At 47.6% G+C, this 26,566-nt stretch overlaps 1 protein-coding gene across 2 annotated transcripts in view; it reads left to right on the forward strand.

Moving 5' to 3' along the window:
• Positions 1 to 26,566, forward strand: part of LOC119374424 (poly [ADP-ribose] polymerase tankyrase) — a 119,286-nt gene that overhangs the window by 33,215 nt on the left and 59,505 nt on the right. For both annotated transcript variants that reach the window (XM_037644511.2, XM_037644513.2), the window contains exons 9-27: positions 1,295 to 1,366; positions 1,459 to 1,573; positions 1,718 to 1,835; positions 3,153 to 3,316; positions 4,218 to 4,305; positions 5,178 to 5,288; positions 6,013 to 6,141; positions 6,286 to 6,363; positions 10,137 to 10,300; positions 12,563 to 12,669; positions 13,193 to 13,284; positions 14,394 to 14,568; positions 20,165 to 20,373; positions 23,292 to 23,531; positions 24,492 to 24,557; positions 24,660 to 24,716; positions 24,971 to 25,090; positions 25,213 to 25,359; positions 26,132 to 26,527. In XM_037644511.2, the coding sequence (XP_037500439.1) occupies positions 1,295 to 1,366; positions 1,459 to 1,573; positions 1,718 to 1,835; positions 3,153 to 3,316; positions 4,218 to 4,305; positions 5,178 to 5,288; positions 6,013 to 6,141; positions 6,286 to 6,363; positions 10,137 to 10,300; positions 12,563 to 12,669; positions 13,193 to 13,284; positions 14,394 to 14,568; positions 20,165 to 20,373; positions 23,292 to 23,531; positions 24,492 to 24,557; positions 24,660 to 24,716; positions 24,971 to 25,090; positions 25,213 to 25,359; positions 26,132 to 26,527 (2,648 nt within the window). The remainder of the gene's footprint in view (positions 1 to 1,294; positions 1,367 to 1,458; positions 1,574 to 1,717; positions 1,836 to 3,152; positions 3,317 to 4,217; positions 4,306 to 5,177; positions 5,289 to 6,012; positions 6,142 to 6,285; positions 6,364 to 10,136; positions 10,301 to 12,562; positions 12,670 to 13,192; positions 13,285 to 14,393; positions 14,569 to 20,164; positions 20,374 to 23,291; positions 23,532 to 24,491; positions 24,558 to 24,659; positions 24,717 to 24,970; positions 25,091 to 25,212; positions 25,360 to 26,131; positions 26,528 to 26,566) is intronic.

Genomic DNA, 26,566 nt, shown 5'->3' on the forward strand with positions numbered 1-26,566 from the left:
GCTTTGACGCGTGCTTTCGCGGCAGCCAGCTGCACCGTCCCTTATTTGTCCGTTCACGTGTGTCCCAGAAAGGCATACGCGAGTTCTTTTGACAGAAGTTAATGTTTTGTGCGTATATCGTGGTTTGAAAACAGGTCTTGCTAGTCTTTTGATGATATCAAATTTTGGGCGATATGAATATTGTCGTTCCCCCTTCAGATTCGTATCACCGAGATTCTGCTGTAGTTGGGAAACCCTACCTGCAATGTTAGTTTGGCCACTCTAAGCCATTATAAGACCGCAACGCCAATGGCAGCCTGCATTGACACCCTTGTCCAATGTTTACGCTTACGGGGCTGTTAGGTGAACCAATGGTGTTATGCAAACAGCCATTATTGGACAGAACTTTTTATTTCAAAACAGTTCCTCCTTATTTGCCTGTTTTGCTTGACACGGTTCATTTTTCCCCTTGGCAGTGAGCTTTTAGCTGATCCAAAAGCTGTTTTCCCTGCTCCCAAACGCGTTTTTGGCTGCTCCAAAAGCCCTTTTACCTGCTCCAAAACGCACTTTTTGCTGCTCCAAAAACCTGCTCCAAAACAGCTTCAGTCAATCACATCACTGTAAGCACTCTAGTGTAGTCCTGCATCTTCTCTGCTAGTCACTCCGGCCTTGCGTGGTTGAGCCGTTACTACACCAGGGCCCAAAGTGGCCCATTGTCAGCTGTGCACCCTATCTTGCAAGTAATCTATGGTGACTCCAAAGGTTTACCCAGCTGAGATGATGGTTGCTTATTTCTGCCTCTGCCGGCCTGCCCGGTTGTCGGCGTGTCAATGTTGCAGATTGCACTATCTTAAAGAAGTGTGAACTGAACATGTTTGCTTGCTTCTGTTTGTGCTGTTTGTTGTGCCAGTGTTGTGAATGCCAGTGTTCGCAGCCACCTAGTTGGATGAGTTCGTGTTTTCCGTTGTGCACAGACTCCGTGCTCGTTAGCTTCGTTAGTATACGAATGTTTACTGCAGTAACTCAAACCTCGATATAACGAACATGGATATAACGGATTAACAGGTATAACGAATTATCTGTTATAACGAAGTAAGTGAGGAATAGTCTTGTCATAGATACTGTGTTACAAATAAACGTTTATAACGAATTTTCGGATATAACGAAGTTATTTTCATGGCAGATGTGACTTTGTTAAAATGAGGTTTGAGTGTATATAGAGCTGATAAAACTGTTAACATTGTTATGGCTGTTACGGGCATTGTATTCAGTGTCTTGCATTTCGACAAAACCGACTTTTTTCATCTTTCCCCAGATACCGGGAGGCGCTCGAAAGGTGCCAAGGGCCGTCCTGTGGGCTCGCGCGTCAAGTTGAAAGGCAAAAAAGGTGCGTTCACTTCGAGAACACCCCTGTGGTGGTTCGTACTCGAGGGTACAGTTGCTCATATGGGTGTTTTTCTTTTTCTCTCTTGCGACTAGCATCGAAACCTTCCTCTTCATCCAAGTGGAGCTCAAGTACAGCACCTGTCGAAGCCCTGAGGCCAAACCCCAAAGTGGCCCTCCTCGAAAAGGACCCATACTTTGAGTCACCTAGGTAAGGGCGGACCACCGTCGCTCTTGATGTTACTTCCGGACATTGAAAAGTTCAGTTGAAAAGCTCCATTTGTGCTGGGCTGCTGCAGTAAGAGTGAATTGACAATCCGAACGTGAATCTGGGTTTCTTTAATCTTTGCTGCAGCCCCGATCCAGTGACGGTGTCCACACTGGCAGACAGCAAGCTCCTCATCCGTGCAGTGCTGCTGGGTGATCACACATTGTTGAAGAGTTTCTTGGCAGACCAGGACCGCATGTGTTCAGTGAGTGACGAGACCTCTTAAACTGCGCATCAGTTGCATTTGTTGTGATTACTACACAGAGTACTGGCCAAGGTCTCGCGAACCCGCATTGCGGCGCAAGACGGCAAAGCGCGTGACGACAGGTACGAGTCAACCTCCGAAGATCCGTCGTTGTCGCTGTGGTCGCAAACAGTTTCCACCAGGGCCTAATCTGACATCTCTTTGGTAGTGACAACACAGTTGTTGGCATTTAAAAAATATTGCAAAAGCTGTACGTCGTCAGGGGCTGCTCCATGCGCATGCAGTGAAACCACACGCGCACGCCATCAAAAACAAAGAGCGAACTCCATATGTGGTGTGGCCCCACATATGCGGCGCGAACTCGAAGCGTAGCGACATGGAGCAAGGCTTTTTTTCTTTAGTGGCGTCACTTGGTGTCACGTTAACGAAGTGCAGTTCAGAGACTACTGCAACAACCGGAGAGTGGCACCGCCAACACAAAAGCCGATTCTCTTTCTTTCCTTTTTCCTTTTTTAAAGCCGGCGCGGTTAGTGTGGTGGCTGGATGAGGTTTGAAGGGAGGGGCACGCCTGCACACACGCCCGTGGCGGCAGGAAAGCCGGCTCGAGGGGCGCAGGCCTCGCCTGCTCGCCTCGCACACACCCGCACGCACAAACGAGCGCTCGCTCTCGTCGCACAGTCGCCGAGACTTTGAGCGCGCTGCGCCGCCGCCGCTTCGTGCTCACATTGGCGGGGCAACTGCAGAAGATGCATGCAGCTCCTGCTCATGCCAAAATGACAAAATTCGGGGCAAAATCCCTAGGTTGTTGGCGGCGAAAATTCATTATATCAAGGGTGTCTCCCGCTGCCACTTTGTTACATAAAGGCCACAAATACACGTGTGTCTATGGAATAAACGGCGGGGAATAGAAAAACTACGTAATATCGAGGAATTCGTTGTATGGAGGTTCGTTATAAGCAGGTTTAACTATATATTCCTGTGCTGATTACAAATATATGGTTATTTTTTTAGTGCAATATGCATAGTTCCTTGAAATATCAAACATTCCATTTGCCATTTTGAGAGCGAGATTTTTTGTGAACTGAGAGAGCTACAAAGTAAATAAGCATATCACAATAACAGAACGAATAATCAGTTATTGAACGATTGCAGCAGCAGATTTTTCACCACTAGCCCTAAGTGTGACACCCTGGGGTGCTGGCCACAGAGCACCTTTGATGCATGTAACATGCGATGTGGGGAAGAATAAGGGCTTGACATTCGGCCGAGGCGAATTCGTTTGTGTGAGCGTCTTTTCGCTTTCTTTGTGCGTTGCAGTTGGGGCTGGTCCGCAGCGTGGATGTGAGGCTTAGTGCTCTAGACTACAGCGTGATCCGGGAGGACTACCACTCCATGCGCCTCCTCCTGGCTGCCACTCCGGAGCGGCTGGCTCCTCCCCCGACAAATATCCTTCTCTGCGAGAAAGGACCCGACAGCTACAGGTGATCACATACACTTCAGTGACTTGGTCGGTTTGAAGGGACAAGGCCACACACGGTGAACACAGTAGAACCTCATTCATACATTATTTTTTAAAAAAAAAAAGACGAGAAGAACGTACTATTCAGGAAAACGCACTATCCAAATTTGGTAAAACATTGCGCAATTTCACTTGATAACAATGTCGCGAACGTTTGCACTGGGAAATCCTACAAAACGGGAACATATCAGCAAGGTTCTACTGTAGCTGTTGTATTGCCCTTCCCTGTGCAGTTGTAAGCCAATATTTCCTTAGCAAGTTGTTGCGCAGTTGTGTGTGTGAAACTAATGGTGCAGTTCTCCGGTATGCTTGGCTGTGCATGCCCCATGCAGCTATAGTTGTAGTGGCTGAGTGCACAGGCAGCTGGTGTTCCCTATGTTGTAGGCGATATACGCCCAGTGCAAAGGCTGTGCAAGTCGTGATGGTTGGTGACCTTGTTCTTGACATCTTCTCATGCACCTTGTGTTGGTGGATGCATTATCTCAGTTTTGAAGACACACGTAAAGCAAGAAGCAATGCTTGGTGACCTTTCTTTTAAAAAGGCAGATTGCAGAAGTGAGAAATTTCATTCAAAATAACTCGTTGGGCAGTTTCTTAGAGTTCAAGGAAGGCTCTCCATCTTCAAATGTATGCAACTTTGTAAGACCAGCTATGCAGTTTGAATCATCTACCAGTTCAAATGAAAGAGATCGCAAATTACCCAGATTCTACTGTATCTTTGTGTCCTGTGCACTTGATGAAATAAATGTAACAGCTTTACATTTACAAAAAAAGTATTTCTCCTTCAATTCCAACTTTTGAGATTCGGATGTGTCCTGAAATCTAGTTTTACTGTGATGCCTGATGCCTGACATCTTTTGCAGATGGTTGGCAGCCGATTCGGGTGCACCTTGGCAAATCCCGCTGGTCAGAACGGAAGTGGCCAAAAATGGAAACTGCGCCTTGCTCTTGGTAAGTTGCGAGTTCGGCTTTGCAATTGTGTTAGCGCTTAATGTTACACTTGTTAACAGTGCCTTTGTGGAGTTTGCAAGAACTTGCTGCTGGTATGCCAACTCGTTTGCGAACTGATCATTCCCGTTGGGCACTGAACATACAGGTGTGTGTGCAGAGCATTAACTGTAAATTAAAATTGCTAAATGGTATATATGGTATCTCCTGTGTAGATCCCAAATGTCAACTGTGTTGTTGGAAACCTGTGGAATAAGCACTGGCATTGCACACCTCATTGCAGGGGTGTGTAATGTCGGCCTGGTTGTTGCACGGCCTCCGATGTGCAACACAACGCAACGTGACTATGGCAAATAGATACAGGTGCATTGTTGGCTGCCTCTCTTGATATGCTGTCTGGCTTATCTTCACAGACAGGAAACATGCAACTACGTAGCTGAATCGCAGGCGCTCCAATTAGTTTTGGCCTTTGTTCTTTCGTGCAACATTTCGTGCAACTCGTTAAATGGAACCTGAAGGGACCGGGAAAATGTGTTCTCTTTAGCAGGAGTTTCATTTACTGAGAGATGAACGGGAGTAGAATTCAAGTACAAAACCAATCATATTGGAGATGAAAAATTCTCGAACACCAGTTGTTGCTGGAGCCCCGAGGTGTCGCTGGAGCGGCACCCTGTGTTCAAGAATTTTTCTTCGCTTGAAGCTTCCATCTTTCCCTGAACTTCTGCAATCATATTAGAGACAGTTCTTCCGGTTAAGCAACAATTCCATTTAAGAGACATGCGGTTACTGAGAGTCCACTGTACTGCATTCTGATTCCTTCCAGAAACATTGGGCAAATTTGTAAGTGTTTGTCTCTTGTCATTGGGGATTTGCAGGACAGTGACCAGTACGTCCGAGAGTACGGGATCGATCGAAAGCGTGCTGTCCAGCTTGCCATCAAGCACGGCGTCTCGTTTCAGACCGTGGACCAGCTTCTTACAGGGCAGGTGGGTAGGCCTTGTCTGTGCCTTTGCTGCGTCGTGCTAAACGGGAAGAGTGCGTCATAGTGATAATCTTTCTTTTGGGTTATGCTGTGAAGACTTCTCTAAAAATTACTGGAGGCAACCCTCACACAAGTTCTCATGGGACCTCGAAGGAATGGTGGCTCATTCGACACTGAAATAAGAAGCAGTAGCACTTGGATATGCCCAAGTGCTGTATTCTTGTCTTTCGAACGTCTTTGTGTTGTTGTGGATCAATCACTTTTAACAGCAGATTAGCTTGCAGGTGCAACAAGTCACAATTAATATGCATGTGTTGCATTCCCTTACACTTGTATGCTGCTATGCGAACATTTTTGCCGGTTTTCTTTCCCCAAGTTTTTGCAATTTTATAGTTAACATTGCTTAAAGTAAACCAAAAGATTGTCTGTCTCTTTTTTGTGTGTGTCTTCATGCTGCAAATATGCCTACATTCTCAGGTCATCAGGATGGCATAAATGCCATTTTTTAAATGCATCCCTCCCTCCATTTCTTAAAATTTATGAATTTATGTTAGCACACTACGCAGTCTAGCTTTTTTTCTCCTTTTTTTTTCCTTTTTGTCATTTGCAGCAAACTCAGGCTTGCTAGGCCCCTGTGGTTTCTAGCATTTTTTTTTTTTCATTATTTAATATTTAGCCGTGTGGAGGGCTCTCCACTTACGTTTAAACACGCGAAATTTCGATTTCAGGAGCCACCGGAGGAACTGTGGAGCCACATTGTCGAGGCCCTTCGTCACGGCGAAATAACCTTGGCGGGGTCATTAGCGATTCGAGCCGAAAAGCACGGCCTGCCCCCACTGAACCCACTCTTCCGTCAGGTATGTTTGATCGCCTGTGCTGCCCACTGTTGTCGTTCAGTGAAATTTTTGTTGCTGGCGCCGTCTCCTAATCTCGTTAGCTCTATGACCGTAGTTGTTTTGAGGACGAATTTTCAAGAAAAGGGTTGATTGTTATTGTCGCAGGTATTGTTGAACCGTCAGCAGCCACTCTTGGAATTTCAGCCATCTGCAGTGCTACAGAAGACATTGGGGCCCTATGAGGTAATAGTTCTACTCCTCCAGGTACTAAACCAGAAAACTGCTCGTTGCATGAATCTGACCTTCAAGCTTGGCCAAGGTCATGCGAGTCTATCTCATCTTTGTGGCACCACGAGTGAAAAAAAAAAAATACAAAAGGCGTGCGAGCTGCGCGTCTACTTTGTCCATGTCATCTTTGCGCCGTTCGCGTGAGCAGCACGCAGTAGGGCCATGAAGGCACGCATCACGTCTCGTCGCAAAGCTGGCCAATGAGCTTCAGCGAAACTCTAGTTGCACTGAAGAAAATGTGCGCTCGTATGCGTGTCCTCAAGCAGGAACAACAGGCAGCTGCGCGCGAGACATGCTGCAGCTCATTGGTGGAGGCTTGTTGACAGGATCTTGTAGTTCTTGAGCACAAAAATAGAAGCACATCATCACTAAAGCTGCTAGTCTTATTTTGTAAAACTTCGTACATGTACTTTTTACTTTGTATAGTATTTCAGTGTGCTGCTGTCGCATTAATTGCTTCGTCATTCTGACAAGCGGTGCTGTTGAAACTATGTCACAAGTGTAGTCATAGACTTGGCATGCTTACTCAACACAGTTTTCAATATGCAACTGTTGCTATGCAGTTATTACCTTGTCTATCACAACCACAACTCGTGGAGTAAGGTTATGTCAAATTGTGTAAATATTTGTGCAGCTGCACTCTTCCGGTGTACAATGTGGCGTTTCACTTGCAAGCAAAAGTGATGCACTGTGGCTGCTGGTTCTTTCGTGCCTCTGCCAGAACCAGACCCATTTCATGCAATTATTGACCTTGTGGCACTCCACGTTGCCAAATTCTTTGACGTACCACCTGTGGGGATTGAGGTTTGCCCGTCGCCATTGCGCGGGTTTTTCGCCTATTTCTGCCATCCTCATGTCCGATCATGCCGCTCCCTTCCTCCGCCGTCCTACGGCGCTGGGCGATCGGGGGTGACGTTAACCCCCCTCACCCCAGCGCCGGATCTCGACGGTGGCGCCGCATTCGAGTCTCACGAGACGTTTTGCGCGGCGGGAGAGTGAGACTCTCTCTGGACCTCGTAGGGTAAGCATATATTTTCTTTCCCGTCCGTCAGCTCCTTTGTTTGGGCTCACTCGGACGGAGTTCGCTAATGGTGCCTTGCACCAGTGGCGAGCGGTTACCTTACGTTGTCCTTTCCGAACGCTAGGCTGAAGAGCGGTGCGGTGCATTCGCGCGTGGTCATACTACGCCGAAACCGTACCTATCGAAGCCAACGTGAGTGGAGTTTGCCCTCGCTCGAGTGATCGGGCCCTGTGGTCGCAGATCGTAAGAGTACGCAGCATAGTTGCGAGGGACCGTTTCCCTCAGCGGCGTGTCGCCGTGAGCCTTTTGCCCGCGGAGACGTGCTCGCGGCACCCTTTGTGTTGTACTTTCGCCCGTGGCGTGGTTAAGCCTGTTTTGCTTCTCCCGCCGCCTTTGGGAGTGGGCGTTGTACTGCGTTTTGTGGTGTTGCCGCAGGCAATAAAGTGTTGCGGATCTCGAGAGCAGTACCGTGTACTTGGCGCGCTGCGCTCGGCGCCTTTGCGCTCGAACGTGTGTGTGCAGCGGCGCGCTAGTACACGCGAGGCGACGGCAGACGTGGCCCTGTGGCTCGCTAAGTCCGAACCCACGCTAGTGGCCGTACTCCTGTGAGATTAATGCACACTACACACCTCAACACATCCAGCACACCGACAGTTCACAACTTATCGGGTAGCAACATTACGGGAATGGCATCTGAAGAGGGGATGCAAATACATGGGTGTGTGTGGATTCTTTGCTGAGGCTGGATGCCAGAAATGTTAGATATGGGAAAACACATGGAGTACAGCCTCGTTGATATGCTCCCGTTGTGTACGATTTCCCAATGCCAACGTTCGCGATATCGTTATCGAGTGAAACTGCGCGGTGTTTAGTAAATTTGTATTGTAAGCTTTCCTGGATAGTACATTTCTCCCCATTTTTCTATTTTTTTTTTATTACGTATGAACGAGATTCTACTGTCACGTGTTATCTCGGGGGTGCTTGCAAAAACGGATTGGGAGAGAGTGAGATGGGCACAGGAGACCGTGGTAGGACGGGCAAAATCAACAAAGTTTGTAATGAGCAAAACGGTGACAAAGGAAAAGGCGTTAAAGACACTGAATAATTCCAGACAAGAACTATTTACATTCTACAAAAATCTCAGTTCCTATCTAGAACTGAAACTAGCTAAACACTGCGTTATAGCTAGGCTTAGACAAGTCTCCAACTCAGTCTGGCCACTATGGGCCTTGTGACAATCGAACGTTCTTACAGATCGTCGCGACGACTCGAAGTTCCCGTTGCGTCAATCTCTCGTCGAGACCGTCGTCAACGTCCTCAGTAGGCCTCCGTGTTCATCGTCGGTTGCCTTCGTCCAGCCCGCTGCTTGCTCTCGTCGCGTGCGTCCCCAGTAGTCTTCTCCGTCCTCGGTCCGTCGAGGTTAGGCCTAACTGGACCTTGGTCCCTTGCTTCAGGACTCGACAGGTGACGGGCGTCTCCTTGACTGAACTGTGGTCGGCAGCCGTCCTGCCGAGAAGAGAAGGGCTGCTGGCGATCCCGGAACTGCTGTAGTGAGGGGCGACGGGTCCGGGCAGCCTCGCTTGGAGCCTTCCAAGGTCGACGGCCACTCCCCGGGCCTTGCGTTCCACCACCTCCAGAACCGAGTACCAGCCGCCTTCGCCGCGGGTGCAACGCTTGCTCCTTCCTCGATCTTCTCCGTCCGGCACCCCACAGCAAAGTGCCACGATCATCCTTCGTCGTTCACCATCACGGCTCGGGTCGCATGCCACGAGCCCCCATCTGGCCAATCCTCTGCGTCGACGTGGCTGGTGCGCATGCCATCGGGTGACTTTTGCTTCTCGCGCACCGTTGCCGCGCTTCCACGTTCGGCACGCGCCTCGTGCCCTTCCTTTACTCATCACATCTACCGTAAACAGCGGCTCTGCTGTTTACAGTAGACCCTCGGTAAACGAAACGGACCAAGAAAGTATGTTTCGTCTAACAGGAGTTCCGTTTACTGAAACGGGAACTGGGTTCCAGCATTCAGGTACGAAACCAATTGTATTAGAGGCAGTTTTATTTAAGCATACTTGAGGAGAACTTCTTGGCCTAGTTGGTATTGCATACTGGATGACATTTTGCCGCTAGTGGAGACACCGCACACAAATCTCTCTGACGTGCGGCAGGTATTATATTGGACAGACTGGCCGCTGTCTGAATATACGAGCCAGGGAATGTGACTGAAATCTAAAGAAAGAAAATGGACTCGTGCATGTTCGTGCGCACTGCAAGGTCTGCTAATGTGAACCACGATTTCATAAGGTCAGGATTCTGGGTAAGAGCAAGCATCAGACAGCACGGGATTTATTAGAAGCCTTTTGCATTAATAAGTTAGGTGGTGGATGTATCGGCGACACGCCGATACAGCTGCAGTCTTCAGAGAGCTGGCTATGTTAGGCAGTGTTGGTTGTTCTGCGCATTTGTGTGTCACATGTATATGTAAGCTCCGTTTCATGCTTGAAATAAATCATCTGCAAGTGCCGCCCTTGTCGTCGTGTTCGTGTCTTTCTTGTGTGTGTTGTCTTTACTAGCGGCAAAATGTCAAACAGTCAATTTAAGCTGCAATTCCATGTAAGAGATTTCTGTTTATGAGAGTCTACCATATATAATTTTTTGATAATGTACTTAGTACTGTTGTCATTTTGTGCCTTGCAAACACCGTCTTCAGGTGACGGCCCTGCACTGCGCTGCAGTCAACCCTGAGCACAGCTACCTGGCTCACCTGCTGAGCAGCGTGCCGCACCTCGAGGTCCAGGACGGCCAGGGGTGGCAGCCCCTGCACTATGCCGCTGTGGCCACCTGCACCGCGCCGCTGGAGCTCCTGCTTGCCAGGTGGGCGAGGCAGCAGGTCATGGCCATTGCTGTCTTAGTCTTTGAAATCGATGATTGCATTGTTTGTTTGACCAATGTGCTGTTTGTGGCCTAGAGTTTTCCATAGGGGTGTGTGAATATTTGAACTTTCGAATCTTTTTCGAATAGTGTTTGCATTCAATTTGATTCGCACTGGGATTTTACTATTCAAGGTATTCAAACTTCCGGAAAGTAAACATAATGGTTTCATGCGCTAAAAATAAAGTCACAGCACTTCTCAATGATATTTTGGAACTATAGCGTGCTCTCATGTTGACATTCACATGAAAACAAACAAAAAGGCAAGCGCAATGCACCCTCATGGAAAGTAAAATTTATTCTGCTGGCTTTAAGGTCACTTCTGGATACGCCTCGATCGAGTACCATTTCAGGGGCTGTTACCTTGACGAGCTTGGTCTACACGGAGCTTTTTGTTCATGTTTTGCAAGCTTGTCATCGAGGTCCGGATATTTTCTCATTTTTGGTTCGTAGAAGCCTTTCCTGGTCGACGTGCAGCTGAACATATCTTTCCTTCGTTTGCACCACTCACAGACGCGGGTTTCGGGCACGCAAAATAGTCTCAATGTAGCTGTCCTCAGCGTGCGACATATGAGCTTTCATAACGAAAGGGCTGCGTCACCATTTCCACTTGCAGGGAACAAATTCAATGCACGCAGACCATACTCGAGCATGAAATGAGCCTGTGCGGACTAGCTTTAAAATGCTATTGGTCGCCATTTGGTGATGATGTCACCATGTCACTACATCTGCCACTGGTGGTCGACTGTTGCTAATGCTGCGAACGGGGTTTTGATTTCGTACTTGATCGACTTGTTTTGCGAAACGTACTTTCAGAATAATGTCTTGGCGCTGCGAAATCAGCCTGTTATATAAAATTCATTAGTGTTGCCCTAGAAACGGTGAAATATCACTCGAAGCTCGCGCCAATACTGCATGTTACCTCCCCCGCGTCATTACATGACAGCTATCAGCAAAGCTTCGTTTTCACTCGGTGGACAGCGCACTGCCGCCAGGCATACGGGTTACCACGCAAAAGTAATTATTTTATGGCCATGTTTTGCACTACACTTACACGCAAAAACGCTACTTGGCCAGGTTTGCGAAAGCGCACACTTGTCCTGCGTTCGTAAAAGCCATGTGAGAAAGACATGCGACTGTTCCCACGGGAATGAACGCCGATGCCAACAACTGCGATAGAAGGCACTCGCAGCTGCGGAGTAGGAGAGGGATAGCGGAAGAGGAACTCCCGACTCGGAGCACACCGTTGCCCGCCACATCAGTTGGCCTTCAACTTCTGTGCAGGCTGTGTTGCAGCAGCCTACAACACTGCCTCCACAGATATTGCAACACATAGCTACAGTAAGTCCGATGGCAACGTTGTATACCTAGCGTCGACGTTGTCGGAAGGCTCGTTGACGTTGTGATTTATACTACCTCGACGAGGAACTATAAGAGGGCATGTAAGGTGTTGTCGACACCACATTGGTTTCACCAAATCTTGTGAATAAACACAATTCGGCATCCGCATTATCGCTTTATAACACAAGTCAGGTACACCGCTTTGCAGCACCTCTCCGTAACACCAACCTAGAGAAAGGAAACTCTTTCATGTTTCCACCTCATAAGAATATGCTTGGGGATCCTCTTCAACTTTTTTCTGTAATTTCACTTGGAAGTATTAGAAAAATATTCGATTCAATTTGCACTCATACTTTAATATTCGAATTCGCTTCACACCCAAAATTTTGCTATTCACACAGCTTTAAGTTTTTCATTGAAATTGTTAGGAGGAACGCCAACACTCCAGTCGCTCAGCTACCAAGGAGTGATAGGTAATACGTGGATTTTCCTCACTTTGCTGCTTAATTCACGCATCATTCGCAGTGTAGAGTCATGCTCTCTACACTGTAGGATGCCAATTTTCTGTGGGATACAAATAAGGACATTATTTTGCTAACCCTACGTTACCTGACTCGACCTTGCCTAAAACAGTGCAGAGTTTCGTGTTGTTCTTATGACACATGTAGGGAAGCCAACCCAGAAGCATTGTATCATTAACAGTACTTGAAATGATATTTAGCATGCATTTCTTTTTTTAATAGTGGGAACAGCCTACAGGGAGTACACTGGTTTTTTAACTGTGGATGCCTTTGTGAAATGATGGATTACGTTGACACCTCTAGTAAAATTTTACAATCTGGTTTGTGTTCTTTCCATGTTCAGGGGCACTTCTCTGTATGCCATCGACAAGAATGGAGACACTCCACTGCACAAGGCCGCCTCTGCAGGCCGTTCAAGTAACCTGGAAGTGCTTCTTCGATTCGCTACAGGCACGTCTGGCTCTTCTTTGCTGCAATTTATCCCTGACTAAAGGTACGGTTTTTTGGGCTAGTTGTTTAGATACATTAGAAGGGGTCATAGCGCTTGAAGGTATGGACAAGAGAGCGCTATGACCCCCTGAAATGTATCCAACCAACTAGTCCGAAAAGCCGTACCTCTAGATTTCATTTCTAGTACATCGGGCTCCTCTGCATGTAGTAATCGTTCTCTCTTGTTCATGTCTTCAAACGCTATGACCCCTTTAAATTTATCCTTGACATTGACATCTGCATTCTTTGCATTCCTTTCCAGTGATGAGTGATTTGTTTTGTTGCATGAATTTACATGGATGTGTTGCACTCTCTAAGTGTGCAACAAATCCATGCAACTTTGCTTGTACTTGGCGGATTCTAAATGTTTTTGCAGCAGTTGATTCGTGAGGCAGTAAACACTGATAGTGAGGTCATTTGGTGATTACTTAAAAGTGTTGCAGGGCTCCCTTAACGCACTGCGTTTTGCGCGTGGTTGCTGCAGGTGCTGAGAAAGGCAGTCTGTTCAGCGCAGTGGACAAACCCAACAACGAAGGCTGGACTCCCTTACACCTGGCTGTCAAGAACAACCACCTGGTAGGTTGGACTTGGGTTGCAGTGACTACATTTAAAAACCGCAACGCCAGGTTCGCGGCAGAACCGGGTGCTTCGTACCTTTTTCTCGACACCTTCAATGCATACTTTTCTTTTTATATTCATTGGAGACTTGTTATGAGGCGTAATGTTCAGCATGAGTTGTGTAGTGTGCTGTGTATGAATTCAGTGTATTGTAGTTCAGTTGTTTTATATGCCAGGGGTTCTCAAACTTTCTGGCCTCGGGAACCCCAATGGCTTCTCTACAGTGCTGGGCAAACCCTAACATTTCTGTTCAACCCTTAACTTTAGTGACGCTGCCGTGTGCGTCTCGCTATTCATTGACTCCCGATGTGTGGCTGTGATGTGCTGTGGCTTCGGTAAATGCAAAATGCAGTGCAAATTTTCTTGTCTAAATCAACACATTAGGTGTTAATGGGGACAAAATGGGAGCCGGTCGTATTCGTTCCGACCGCTCTCGAAACTCTAAAATTCCCTTCATGGAACCCAGTTTGAGAACCCCTGCTGTATACAATGATTGTTGATAGACGGGATTCAGCTAAACCTGATTTACGTAGACTTTAAAAGTCACATCTCTGTTGCTGCAATGATGTCTGTGATGATGCAGTGTTTTAATCACTGCTTCTTCTTAAAAAATCAGTCACCAGGGCCATTAAGACTGTCAGCTAACACCGTCGGCGTGTCGTTACTTAGGAGAAGCAAGCGACGAAAACTTGTGACGGACGCCAATGCCGAGCTCAAGATCCGACAGAGTGTTCGATGGCTCTGTGAATCTGGCTACATGGATGTTGGCTTGGAACATTTTTTTATCGAGATTATTTAGACACACTTTCTGGGTTAAAAGGACTCAAGGCAGATTAACTCTGCCTAACTAAGGTCCATACACCCATCCATAAGCTCAGGAGCAGTGACAGAAACGTTAGCAAAAACAGCAGGGACAGTAGTAAACATTAGAAAAAAAATTGCAAAATGTACTAGCTGAAAAAAAAAAAAAATCTCATTCCAGCTGTGACCCTTGTAATGCTCCAGAATACTGGAAGGCTATCCAGCTTTTACAAACGGCACCTGCACATTTGCTCTCTGCTCCACAGGAAGCCGCTCAAGTGCTGATGCGTTACAAGGCGGAACCAAACCGCATCCGCGGCGCTCCGTACAGCCAGATCAGCCCGTTGATGTGCGCGGCTCAGCAAGGCAGCTGCGACATGGTGCACGCACTGGTTGAAGGCAGCGGTCGAAGGCTGGACGAGGGCACCGTGGAACTCCTAGGTGCAAATTCTGTTTGATGCATTTCGTCTACCTGTTTACTGAATTCCATCTGCAATCTGTCAAAGCAATTTTAATTCATTAATTAATTTATGTATAGATGCTGCAACCTTCACCAAGGGTTTTAGCAGAGTTGATTTACATTTGTAAAGTTTTACAATTTGGCAAATACTATAACAAGAGACAGGGAATGGAACTATACGCTTTAGCAATGCAACACAGTGATTCACAGAAATCAAGCACACGAGCATAAAATGAAATATTTAACACCACGAAATGTACACAGGAGCACATAATAATTTTAGCACCACATTCAAGATATAGCACTACCAGAACTGTGAGAAAAAAAGGTTCATAAGGATGGTTCTGCAACGACTTCGTTATATGTTTATTCCATTTCGTAATTACCCTAGGAAGAAACGAATTGTTAGATGTAATATTATTGGTGCAGAAATGGGTAATTGTGAATTCTTTTGTGTGCCCTTCCCTCTGTTTTGCGTAGGCAGATTTGTGGATGTCTAAACCAAAATGATCCCAGAGATAGGGATAATCAAACTTTGCGAGTGGTGTCAGTGCATGTGCGTTGGGCATCTTTGCAAGGGTTTTAAAATTGCTTATGCGGATAAATACCGGCAACAGTGCAGTGTTGCAGCACCGATACACTTCATATCACTGAACAATAGATGTGCGAATCCCAGGAGCAACTCTGAGTGGGCCTGTTAGGAAGCAGCCTGTTGGCTTTGGCAGCCATCCTCTAACGGTTACTGCATAATATATTTGTACAAAACATTGCATTGCTCAAGGAACGCGATGTTATACTCTGTTAAACCTAAGAAAAAATGTCCGCTTCACCTACAGAACTGTGGTGCGCCTGCCCTCACCTGTGAAGCATAGTCATGCTAGCTGGTTCCCGCTCGAACCACAAGTACTTTATATTAACTAATGTAAATAGTAAGCATATTAAGAGTTAAAGGCTCGTTGTTAGTACCTAAAACATCGCATTTGGCTGAGCAGTGATTACTCGAATGAGCAGTATTTACTCGAATCTAGGCCGGCCCCCCCACTTTCGCACATCGTTTTTTTTTTTTTTTCGAAAAAAAAACATCGGCTTAGATTTTAATAAACACGGTAATTACCATCATCATGAACTGGCATGCGCTCGCTTTGTCTTCATCATCTACTTCGCTCCCACAACACGTGCGCCAGTTTGGCCAGTGTGGAATACATAACTAAGATGGGCGAGTCTGTTACATGATTAAAAATCACATGACGAAAAATCGTAACATCTAGTCACGTGTCTAAATCGTGCAACATCACGTAGTGCCTAGTCACGTGACTAAACCATGGAACATCACGTTACTAGTCCCGTGAATAAAATCAAGTAACATCAAGTAGCAACTAGTCACGTGACTAAAGCTCACGTCACTAAAAATCTCGTAATATCACATAACAACCGCTCACGTAACTAAAATCATTGTAACATCGCGTAACAACTACTCACGTGACTAAAAGTCACATAATATCCCGCAGCAAGTAGTGGCGTGACTAAAAAATGACATAACTAGTCACGTGACTACAATCGCATAGCATCACGTAACTACAGTCGCCGACCGTTTATTCTGACTCGGCGGGAACCGCCGAAAAGTCCGAATAATCGGGAGTCCGAAAAAAAGGATTCACCAGAAAAAAGCACTTTTATTGGCCCAGCGGCCGGAAAAAACTTGTCAGAGCGTGCCTGTACACATGAACGCTTACACGCCACCAAGTCGGCCTGTATTTCAGCCAATGTTTGGCCACCCGTGATGGTCGGCAGTAGCACTGTAACGGCCTATGCTAAATCCGCATTTGATGACTGGTGTGGAAGGTGCGTCATCACGGCAGTCACTGTCCACATGCGCTGGTTCGAGTAGCTGACGGATATCTGATCGCCCAACTCGGCGAAAACTCCCAAACAACTTCCACCTGGTGAATAATCGCCGCTTTTTTCGCCATCGTCACGGCCTTGTAGTTGCCGCGTTTCTTTAGTTCCGACGGCGCACATGGAACGGGCAGCGTCGGAGCAATTTCAGCAGATCAGGCCTCGCACGCCAAGCAACAAAAAAGGGAGCGGGACACTAAGCTCGGGATGCAGATCAGGCCTAGCCACAGAAACATCTGACAACGCAAACCCTCACACGCCAAAAGGAAACGACGTTGGGCTAGTTGATGTTGCAGCGTTTCTGTTGTCGTACTCTCTTTGTCCGAATTAGGATCCACGTCGTACTCGTACACGCTGTCATTCATCTCACACGCCGCACCGAGCCGATTCCAATCTTGGCTTGGCTTGGCCTGCTGTTCGGCCGTGGTAGCCGTTCAATGGATACTTGACTGGCTAAAGCCAAAAGGCAACCGTTACGTGTAGCGAACAAACATAGCCTTCGAGATCGGTAATTTCTGCGTGGATTTTTGACACTGGCACGATCTCCAGTTATAGCCAGTGCAACATTTCAGTGCTGGCAACCTATCAAAATTTTGTAAACATTGCTGACAACTTGTCATGGCGGTCAACGTCGCACTCGATCAGCAAGCCGGAGTCCAAAAAATCGAACGGCGGACTGTGGGGCGTCCGAATTTTTGGTCGCGAGTTTACATTACTTCAATGGGACGAGTGGCGGTGCCGCGAAGGTGTCCGAATAAACGAGCATGTCCGAATTTTCGGCGTCCGAATAAACGGTCGGCGACTGTAGTCATCTGACTACAATTACAGTAAAACCTCGTTAATTCGAAGGCCTCGGGACCGAGAAAAATATCCCAATTAAGCGGGATTCCCAATTATCCGAAACAACGCGAAATCAAAGAAATCAGCCAGAAAACGTGATGTACGGAAGTCACACCTTTATTGTGGCAAGTCAGCCTACTTGGAGAAAAATTCCTCCATGCGTGACTGACGCGTTCGGTAGTTCCCAGCACTGAAAGTCATATTTTCCAGCCTGTCAATGAGGCGCAGCATCTCAGCCTCGCCGCCGTTGCACTCGACGAAGCTGCGCACAACACTCAAGGCATCGATGACATCCGCCAAAGGGGGTGCTCGGGAGGGCTCGTCATCGCTGTCAACATTAGAGGCCGAATCGGTCGATCTCGCAGCTATCTCGCTGTCGATGTCGGCGTAACACATCTGCACTGTGCACTCGACATTTGCGTACTCGGAGAATCCAATTGGAGTGCACTCCTCGTCCGCGTGCAAAGCCTCATATCGAGCGCAGAGAGTCTCCCCTTCTTCATCAAACGGGCAAGTGACAGCGGTGACAGCAAACTCAGCGGAGGTTGCCTCTTCTTTCACAAAACCGGCGTGCTCAAAACACCGTCGAATAACGGTGGCCTCCACCTGCCTCCATGCGTGAACAATGAGGCAAATACCACCGAGGAGGTCAATGTTATACTCCTTTCCGTTGTCATAGCAAAGGAGCATTCGCTTCAACAGATTGTAGCGATATATTTTCCTGGTATGGTGTATGACGCCCTGGTCCATCGGCTGCGATAGCGACGTCGTGTTCGGGGGTAGAAAGACCAGCCTGATTGCCTGCAGGTTCTGAATGTCGCCGTGAGCTGGGCAATTATCGACGACGAACAAAACGCTGCGCCCTGCGGCCGCAAACTTGCGGTCAAGGTGCCGCACGTATTCTTCAAAGAGTGCAGCCGTCATCCAAGCTTTCTTGTTGTTTTTATAGATCAGGTCATCCTTGGATGGCAGTCGTGCATTTTTGAAACAACGAGGCTTTTCTGTCTTCCCAATAACAAGCAGTGGCAGCTTGTGCCCACCGCACATGCTTGCACCAAACAAAACAGTGATTCTATCTTTGTTCTGTTTCCGCCCCTTAATGTCTGCCTCCTTCAAAGCGAACGTCTTCGTAGGCAACATTTTGTAGAACAGAGCAGCTTCATCAAGGTTGTAAACATCTGCTGCTTCGTACTTGGCGAGTAGTGGAGCCAAGGTGTGCTGCTTCCAGCCGTCGACAACAGACTGATCCGCGCTGCCACTCTCGCCACAAACAGTCACGAATGTCAGGTTGTTGTGCTCCTTAAATCGGCAAAACCATCCATTGCTGCATTTAAACTCAGAATGTCCAAGTTGCAGCGCCAGCTGGTTGGCCTTCTCACGCAATATGGTCCCATTCACAGGAAGGTGTGCTGCGTTGGCTTTCTGCAGCCAGTCGATCAGAGCTGCTTCAACGTCGGCGTACGTAGGCGGGCGTACTCGTGTACGCTTTGACGAGTGCGTCTTGCTGTAAGCATCGAGAATTTTCTCCTTATTCTTGATGTTGCACAGCGTTGACAGAGGCACGTGGTGCTTTTCGGCGAGAGCCGTTTTCGACGCCGTCAACTTGCTGGCCTCTTCAATTAAGCACACCTTTTCGTGCAGGGACAACCTCTTGTACTTCGGCATCTTCCTTCCAAGCACACCTCAATCAACTAATTCATAGGGAAGACACTCAAGCGGAGACAGGAGACAAATGGAGCAGTCGCACCGAATCGCACAATGCTCGCCAGCCGACATCCAAATGGCACAAAGACTCCTCAAAACATTCACTTCGCTAGAGTGGCTAACATCGCTGTTGAGATGATGATGATCATGATCGCAACCGCACGCATCGCCGCCTGGCAATTGCTAAAACATGGCGTCCACGACGTATTTCCGGTAAAAAAAACATGGCCTTCGAGATCCGTACATCAAAAAAAAAATGCATGTTTTAGTTACAGCCTCCGAGATTCGCAACATCCTTTGCATATCTTGGAAGTCGCGGCCAAGTGTGCCAATTAACCGGGAAGTCGCAGACTGGCCGCACCAATTATCCGGTTAAATTTACATGTAAAAATTTGGGACCGCGCAAATAATACAAATTATCCGGGATTCCCAATTAACCGAGTACAAATGACCGAGGTTTTACTGTACGTAGAATCGCGTAACTATTCATGTGACTAAAATTACATGACATGTTCCCGCAAAAAGCCACGTTACAGCTAGCCAAGTGACTAAAATCGCAACATCACGTAACACATGCGTAATGTGGGGAACAGACTGTAGCCGGAAAAGAATAGCCAATCCTAGCCATACGTAGGGCTATTCGCAAAAACTTAGCATCCCCAGCAAGGACAAAAATAAAGTTTCATCTCTCTCTCTCCAGCAAAAGCTTGGCATTACTAGCAAAAACTTGGAAGAAGCTAGGTTGAACACTAGCTCCGCTGTTCGCTCCAGTTTTGCGTCACTAATGCAAGCTGCACACTACTTTTTTTTTTTACCTGTAACAGTGACACAAACGTGTATCAGTATGGGAAAGTCGACTGTCTGAAACATTCCAGAGATGTTTGACGTCACGAAAATGGAGTAAGTGCCATTGGATGGAGCACTTATGCAAATTCTCATTGGGAGGGACAGCGATAACTGTAGGCGGAGCTGACATTTTTTCTTAGGTTGTAACCGAGTATAGATGAGCCATAGGGTAGGGGTGCTTGCTCAAAATTTTGTGGTATTATCCAACATCCTCTACCACAAGTGTACGTGTTATGAGTTAAACTTTGTCCTCGTCGACTAAAGCGCGGCTTCTCCACACGCGCGTTCCAGACGAGTGTGGCCGCAGCGCTCTAACCCACGCTGTGCTGAATGGCCAGACGGCCGTGTGTGCCAAGCTGTTGCGTCTCGGCTCCAACCCCAACCGAGCCGACGTCGGGGGCAACTCGCTGGTGCACTATGCGGCTGCCTACGGCTGGCTGAGCTGCTTGCGCCTGCTTGTCGAGGCTGGGGCTGCACCACACAAGCAAAACAGCTCAAAGGTGAGCTTGCCATATTTGGTTGAATCTTTGAGCACGCTTTTCTTTTTTTACAGTGTTAAAGCTGTTTGAGATCACGACATCTGATTTTGGTGGCATGGTCCACCGCCACGGCGGTTGTCCGTAACCATTATCGCACACAATGAGGGAAAAAAAGTCCGGGATTGTGCGGGCTTTGTAACCGGGCTTTTTGCATGCTGTTCGAGCCTTCTGCTACAGAGCCATGCCAATGCTTGAAACATCTTTGCAAAAGGACCCTACACAGGCGTCATGTCGGGCAAGGAACCACTTTAACAGATGTAATATAGCGTGGTAGACGAGTAAATTAACAACCTGGCATCACACAATGCGAATTGCATAACGAATAGGTCATTTAATGTTTTTCATCCATTACAAAGGGCTCAGTGAAATGCTAAAAGAACTTGTTGTTGGGCTAGTTGGTAGATCATTTTCAAAACTTAATTAGAGCGCAACCACACGACACATTCACACACCCACACACCCAGACATCAACCACGCACAGCGCTCACTTCCAACTGATTTATTGATTGCACGGGCTTGAATATATACATGTGGCACATGCGCGCATTAACATCAGATAAGGCCAACACACACACAATCAAGGCATACATTTCCTTCCTGCTCCTTCCATCTCGCAGTCTAGATCTGATGAAGTGAAGTTCACTGGGAAACAGAGATAGCGACGGGGTGCTTACACAGCGGTCCTTGTCTTTTTCTATGGAAAATGCCTCTAACACTTCACGTGCAGTTTTCCTTGTGCTTCTGCCCAGAATCTTTGTCTCAGAGAATCCTGCGTCACAGCCACACATTATAGCATGCGCAACCAGGTGCGCATACTTGTCATCTCGTTTTATTAATTTTTGGGCGTGTTCCCTTAACCGGTCATTAACACATCTTTCGGTTTGACCGATGTACACCTTGCCGCAGGATAGGGGTATCGAGTACACGACCCCCGTGGAACATTTTACAAAAAGCCTCTCATGCTTCTTCTCGCAGCCGCGCTTTTTGCTATCGCAAATACGTTGGCACAACTTCCCGATTTTCTCGGGCGCCGAAAAGACCATCGGTACACCGTGCCTACCCACGACTTTCTTGAAATTGTGCGAGAGCTTATGGATGTATGGCACAACATCACAACAGTGTTAGAGGCATTTACCATAGAAAAAGACAAGGACCGCTGTGTAAGCACCCCGTCGCTATCTCTGTTTCCCAGTGAACTTCACTTCATCAGATCTAGACTGCGAGATGGAAGGAGCAGGAAGGAAATGTATGCCTTGATTGTGTGTGTGTTGGCCTTATCTGATGTTAATGCGCGCATGTGCCACATGTATATATTCAAGCCCGTGCGATCAATAAATCAGTTGAAAGTGAGCGCTGTGCGTGGTTGATGCCTGGGTGTGTGGGTGTGTGGGTGTGTGAATGTGTCGTGTGGTTGCACTTTAATTAAGTCAGTGAAATGCACATAATGCCTTATAGCTGCGCAGCAGGTACCTCGATTCTTTGCAGTATGGCATAGTGGGTGCTTCCCTACTTCGCAAAATTGATTATTTATGATGTAGTGGGCACCTTGCAACTGTACTTGTAGTAGTCGCCTCAAGAGAGTTTACAACGAGCTCAAGAAAGGCCGATCCCCCAGCTTTTACTGTGACTATGCTGCGTGTTCCACCCAGGCCTGGCGCTTTTTTCTGATAAAGCGAGTCCAAAAATTGTCGATAAAGCGAGCCCTACGGTATAGTCAAGCACGAGACCAAAACCACGTTTATGGAACGGGCAACAGCCAGCGTTCAGAGGGGCAGATGTAGTGTCATCTCCATCCCAAAATGACAGCGGAGCACATTTTGTTGCCAGTTTGCACAGGATCATTTTGTGCTTCACTACAACCTGTCAGCTCTGTTAAGTTTCTGAGGCCTTAGCTTCACACTTGCGAAGATCGTGTGACAAAAGTCCAAGTTCTACTTAGAACTGAATTCACTTTGGGCTCACTAAGACAAACGAGCAAACTCTCATCGTGACTTCGCTTGAAGTGCTCGTGCTTGTCAAAACCACCGATCACAAAACAAAGGCAGCTGTACTCACAGGAATAAGAAGGGTCTGTAACGAGCACACGTTTGGCTGCCACTGATTGATGTGCATTGCGAAAGACCCAAACTCGGGCAGCACTCTTCTCCAGCTCGTGTGTTTGGGTCTCGTTGATAGAAGTTAAAAAAAAGAAATCAGTGCCCCATCGACTCCTTCAAAATGGTCATACAGCGAATGAGCCATGCGTGATGACTCCCCCCCCCCCTGCGGCGTTCCTTGCAGTGGCCCTTGCTGCTCTCGGTACACTCAAACCTCGATATAATGAACTCAGATATAACGAATTATCGGTTATAACGAAGTAAATGAAGAATAGTCTTGTCATAGATACAGTGTTAAAAATAAACGTCTATAACGAAGTTATTTTCGTGGCAGGTGTTACTTTGTTATAATGAGGTTTGAGTGTAGTGGTGGCAACCCTTCTTTGCCAGTTCGGAGTCATTGGCTCTCCACCGGCGCTTGACCTCCACTTTGCGAGCTCACAACGCTGCGTTTTCAGCACGGTGACATCTATAGACTAGGGTATACTATTGACTAGCAAAATCACATGATGTCGTGAATCCACCACTAGATTTGAAATTGTCTATGCTTACACCTGATTGGTCAAAGTGAGATCACGTGACCTGCCGGCTCGGCCAATGGTTTTCTGCGTACACCGGCTACTTACTACTACAGCACAGGCTACTATAAGACGGTTTCGCTGTACAAAATAACAACGTGGTTTAACGTAGTCTGATGTTCTCACTACGGCATCTCTCATAGCTCCCAAGTTATGGGACATGAAATTCCGTGCGTAACCGTGACGATCACGTGCTGGTGCACAGGCGACACCGGTGCAGGTGGCCTTTCTCAAGGGTCACATGGGTGTGGTAGACTACCTGCTGGACCAGCCAGGTGTGGAGCTGAGTGCCGACAGCCCCACGGACTCTGCTGCCACAGGGCGGACCCTGGCCATGCGTGCGCTGCGTTCACGCCTCAGCGGCTCCGTGTATGCCCGGCTTCAGTTTCTGCTCGAGCGGCAGGGCTCCGACGCCAACAAGGTTGACCAGGAGGGCAACAATGCCGTGAGTCGTACTTTTCGCGTCATAACTGTAGTGGCAGTACTCTGCATCGCACAACAAGCCTGAGTGTGTGTAATACCGGTGTCACACTGGCAATTTTGATCGCGGTCAGGGCCGATCTGGATTAGGCTCAATCTGGATCCGCTGCTGCTACACGGTCACGTTGTGATCAGGCCCGATCGGGTCAAGACGATCGCGATCTGCGCATTGCAATCTGGCTCCGTGATCCCGATTTCGCTTGCGTCTGCACCAAACTTGATCCGGATTAGTTTGGACCATGTAGCAGGGATGATTGTTGATTGTAATCAAGAAATCCGATCTGCATCGACCCTGATCGCGATCAAAAGTGCCCATGTGGCACCAGTAATAGTGTACTTGAGTGAAAGAGTTGAACTTTTTGACTACCGAACAAAATTGACCGAACAAAATTGTAAGCAAGAAAATTAGATGCAGTGTGCAGAATCTTATTTCACGAGGTTCCACAAGTGCAAAAGATAAGACATTCCGATGAAAATTTCCTTTTTCAAAGCATAAATATGGGTGTCCACAAACGAGGACCTTGTTTGCAAATATGACAAACACAGCCATTAGGTGCAAATGCTGGCTTTCAGTGCTTCAAATATTTTTTTAATGGTTCCCAAAGACCAGTAGCATAACTTTTGTTCACATTAATTTGTATGCCAAAAACATACTAATTGCAAACCTTCAAGCAGTTAGGCCTAAGCAGCTGCGCAATCTGCCCATCACAGTTTTATTTTGTTTGCAAATCGGCCGCTATTGTTGATTTCTGCTGCTCAGTCTTGGAGCATGGATAAAGGACACTCTGGGCAACCAAGGCATGAGTTTTCAATGACACTGAGCAGTTTGCTGTTGTGTAACTTGCTTAAGGAGCCGTGTCCACGAATGTGGGTGGAGGTAGGGAAGAGGGGCTGAATATAGTTTTGAATCATTCTGCCTTTCCAGTTGCACCACCTTGTCCTGGCCGACAGCGAGTTCAGACACCGACAGAGATTGGAAGAATCGGACTTGGTGGGTGGCATGCACATGCAACTGCCACGTTTCTTGAAGTGTGGTGGTCCACATTACATTGAGCAGCAAGTTTTATAATCCCATCCTTTATTTTTTTTCCAGAAACAACCATCATCAGACACTGCTCACATAGAAGCTATGCAAGCTCGGCTGGAAAAGGTGGGTGATTCATTGAACTTTTCAAACTTTTCATATTGCGTGGGATCGTTTGGGAAAGAAGTGAGGTCTTTTTTTTTTCCCGTTGGTCTTCTAGCATCGCTGCAAGCAAATGTCTCAATGTAATGCTGTGTATCCAATAGATAGTCATTTAGCAGGACTTTGCTAATTATGCAACAGCATAAACACATGCATAAATTGAAAGTTGTAAAACCTACAACGTTGCTTTTTCTTGTCTTTGTTTCTGTTGTCTGCAGGAGCGTAAGGAGCACAACCGTTGGTTGGAGCAAGCCACCTCGCTGCTCCTGAACAGCGGCTGCAGTCCAACCACACTCAACAAGGAACAGCTGAGTCCGCTGTCCCTCGCCCTTCACAAGGTGGGGTTTGCACCGCTCTGCTTCCGTGTTCACCAAAAAATTAAAAAAAAAAAAATTTTTATTGCCTCCGTGATTTGACTAACAGCAAATTTCCTTCTCCGTGTTCGGTCGCGTGGCGATAGGGGAGCCTCCTGGTCGTGCAACTGTTGGTGGATGCCGGCAACCAACCCGAACTGGCTGCTCTGGAAGCCTCCCCAGACTTTCTACGCCAGGTGGCCCTCTTTGCCAGGCAGAGGGATGTGCTGCCGTTGCTCAATGCCCTCCTCAAGGTGCGTTTGCTACAAAGTGGTGGAACGAAGCACAGATGGGTAGGCCTTTACCGCAGAGGGGCTGCATTTTGCACAAGCCTGTGAGGCATCTGTTTGTTTTCAAATAATGTCTAGTAGAAGAATGGCGTGTAACACGCCGCGGTGGTTTAGTGGTAATGGTGCTTGACTGCTGACCCAAAAGCCGTGGGATTGAATCCCGGCCGTGGCTGCCATGTTTTGATTAAGGGGAAATGCTAGACGCCCATGTGCCTAGATTTAAGTGCACGTTAAAGAACGTCAGGTGGTCGAAATTTCCAGAGGCCTCCCACTACGGACATCCCTCATAGTCATATCGTGGTTTCAGTACATAAAACGGCAACAATTATAAAGAATGGCATGTAAAGATCGTGAAGCTGGCAGGCAAATATTTCTGGAGCCCTCCACTATGGCATCCTACATAATCATATCATAGTTTTGGGACGTAAAACCCCAATTACTAAGAATGGCATGTAACAGTCCCCCCCGCACCCAGAAGGATTGTGCTGTGTACATTTACGTCCATGTTCCTGTTATTGCAATTTTTCAGGTGTAAAGTTCTGCTCAATGCAATGGTGAACATTTACAAGCTACTAATACCTTTCATTGGTTTTCTGTGTGAAATACTCAGCAAATAAACAATGAAGACAGATGGGGAACAATGTATGTTAACAGCGTGTATCGTTAATTGATCTTTCTCTAAAAATCTCGATCTTTGAATAAAAAACTAGCCTGATCGCTGACTCTTTGCACTCAGCCTCCGCCCCCACCGCCCGAAGGAGCCAAGCCGGAGGAGCAGCCGCGGTCTCTTCGAGACGTCCTTCGCGCACAGGCCAACTCGCACGACCGCGAGGGCTTCACCCCTCTGCTGGTCGCCCTGCGGACCCTGGGCGAGCTGCGCAAGCCGACGGAAGAGCAGAGTAGCCGACTGCACACGCTGCTGCGTTTCCTCCTGGAGGAGCTGGGTGCCGACGCGGCCGCAGCCGTGCGGGGGGGCCCCTCTGCCCTGCACCTGGCAGCTCGCTGCTCAGGAGCGGCGGCCGTTGACCTCCTGCTCCAGCACAAGCCCCTGCTCGAACCGCCTGACCAGGAGGGCCTCACGCCACTGGCGCGAGCGGTGGCCAGTGGGAACAGCGCTGCTGTGCACTCCTTGGTGAGTTTGCACATGTTTGTGCAGTGTGTTCTTTGTTTA

The sequence above is a fragment of the Rhipicephalus sanguineus genome, chromosome 11 (genome assembly GCF_013339695.2).
Source record: "Rhipicephalus sanguineus isolate Rsan-2018 chromosome 11, BIME_Rsan_1.4, whole genome shotgun sequence".
In the NCBI taxonomy this organism is placed as follows: Eukaryota; Metazoa; Arthropoda; class Arachnida; order Ixodida; family Ixodidae; genus Rhipicephalus; species Rhipicephalus sanguineus.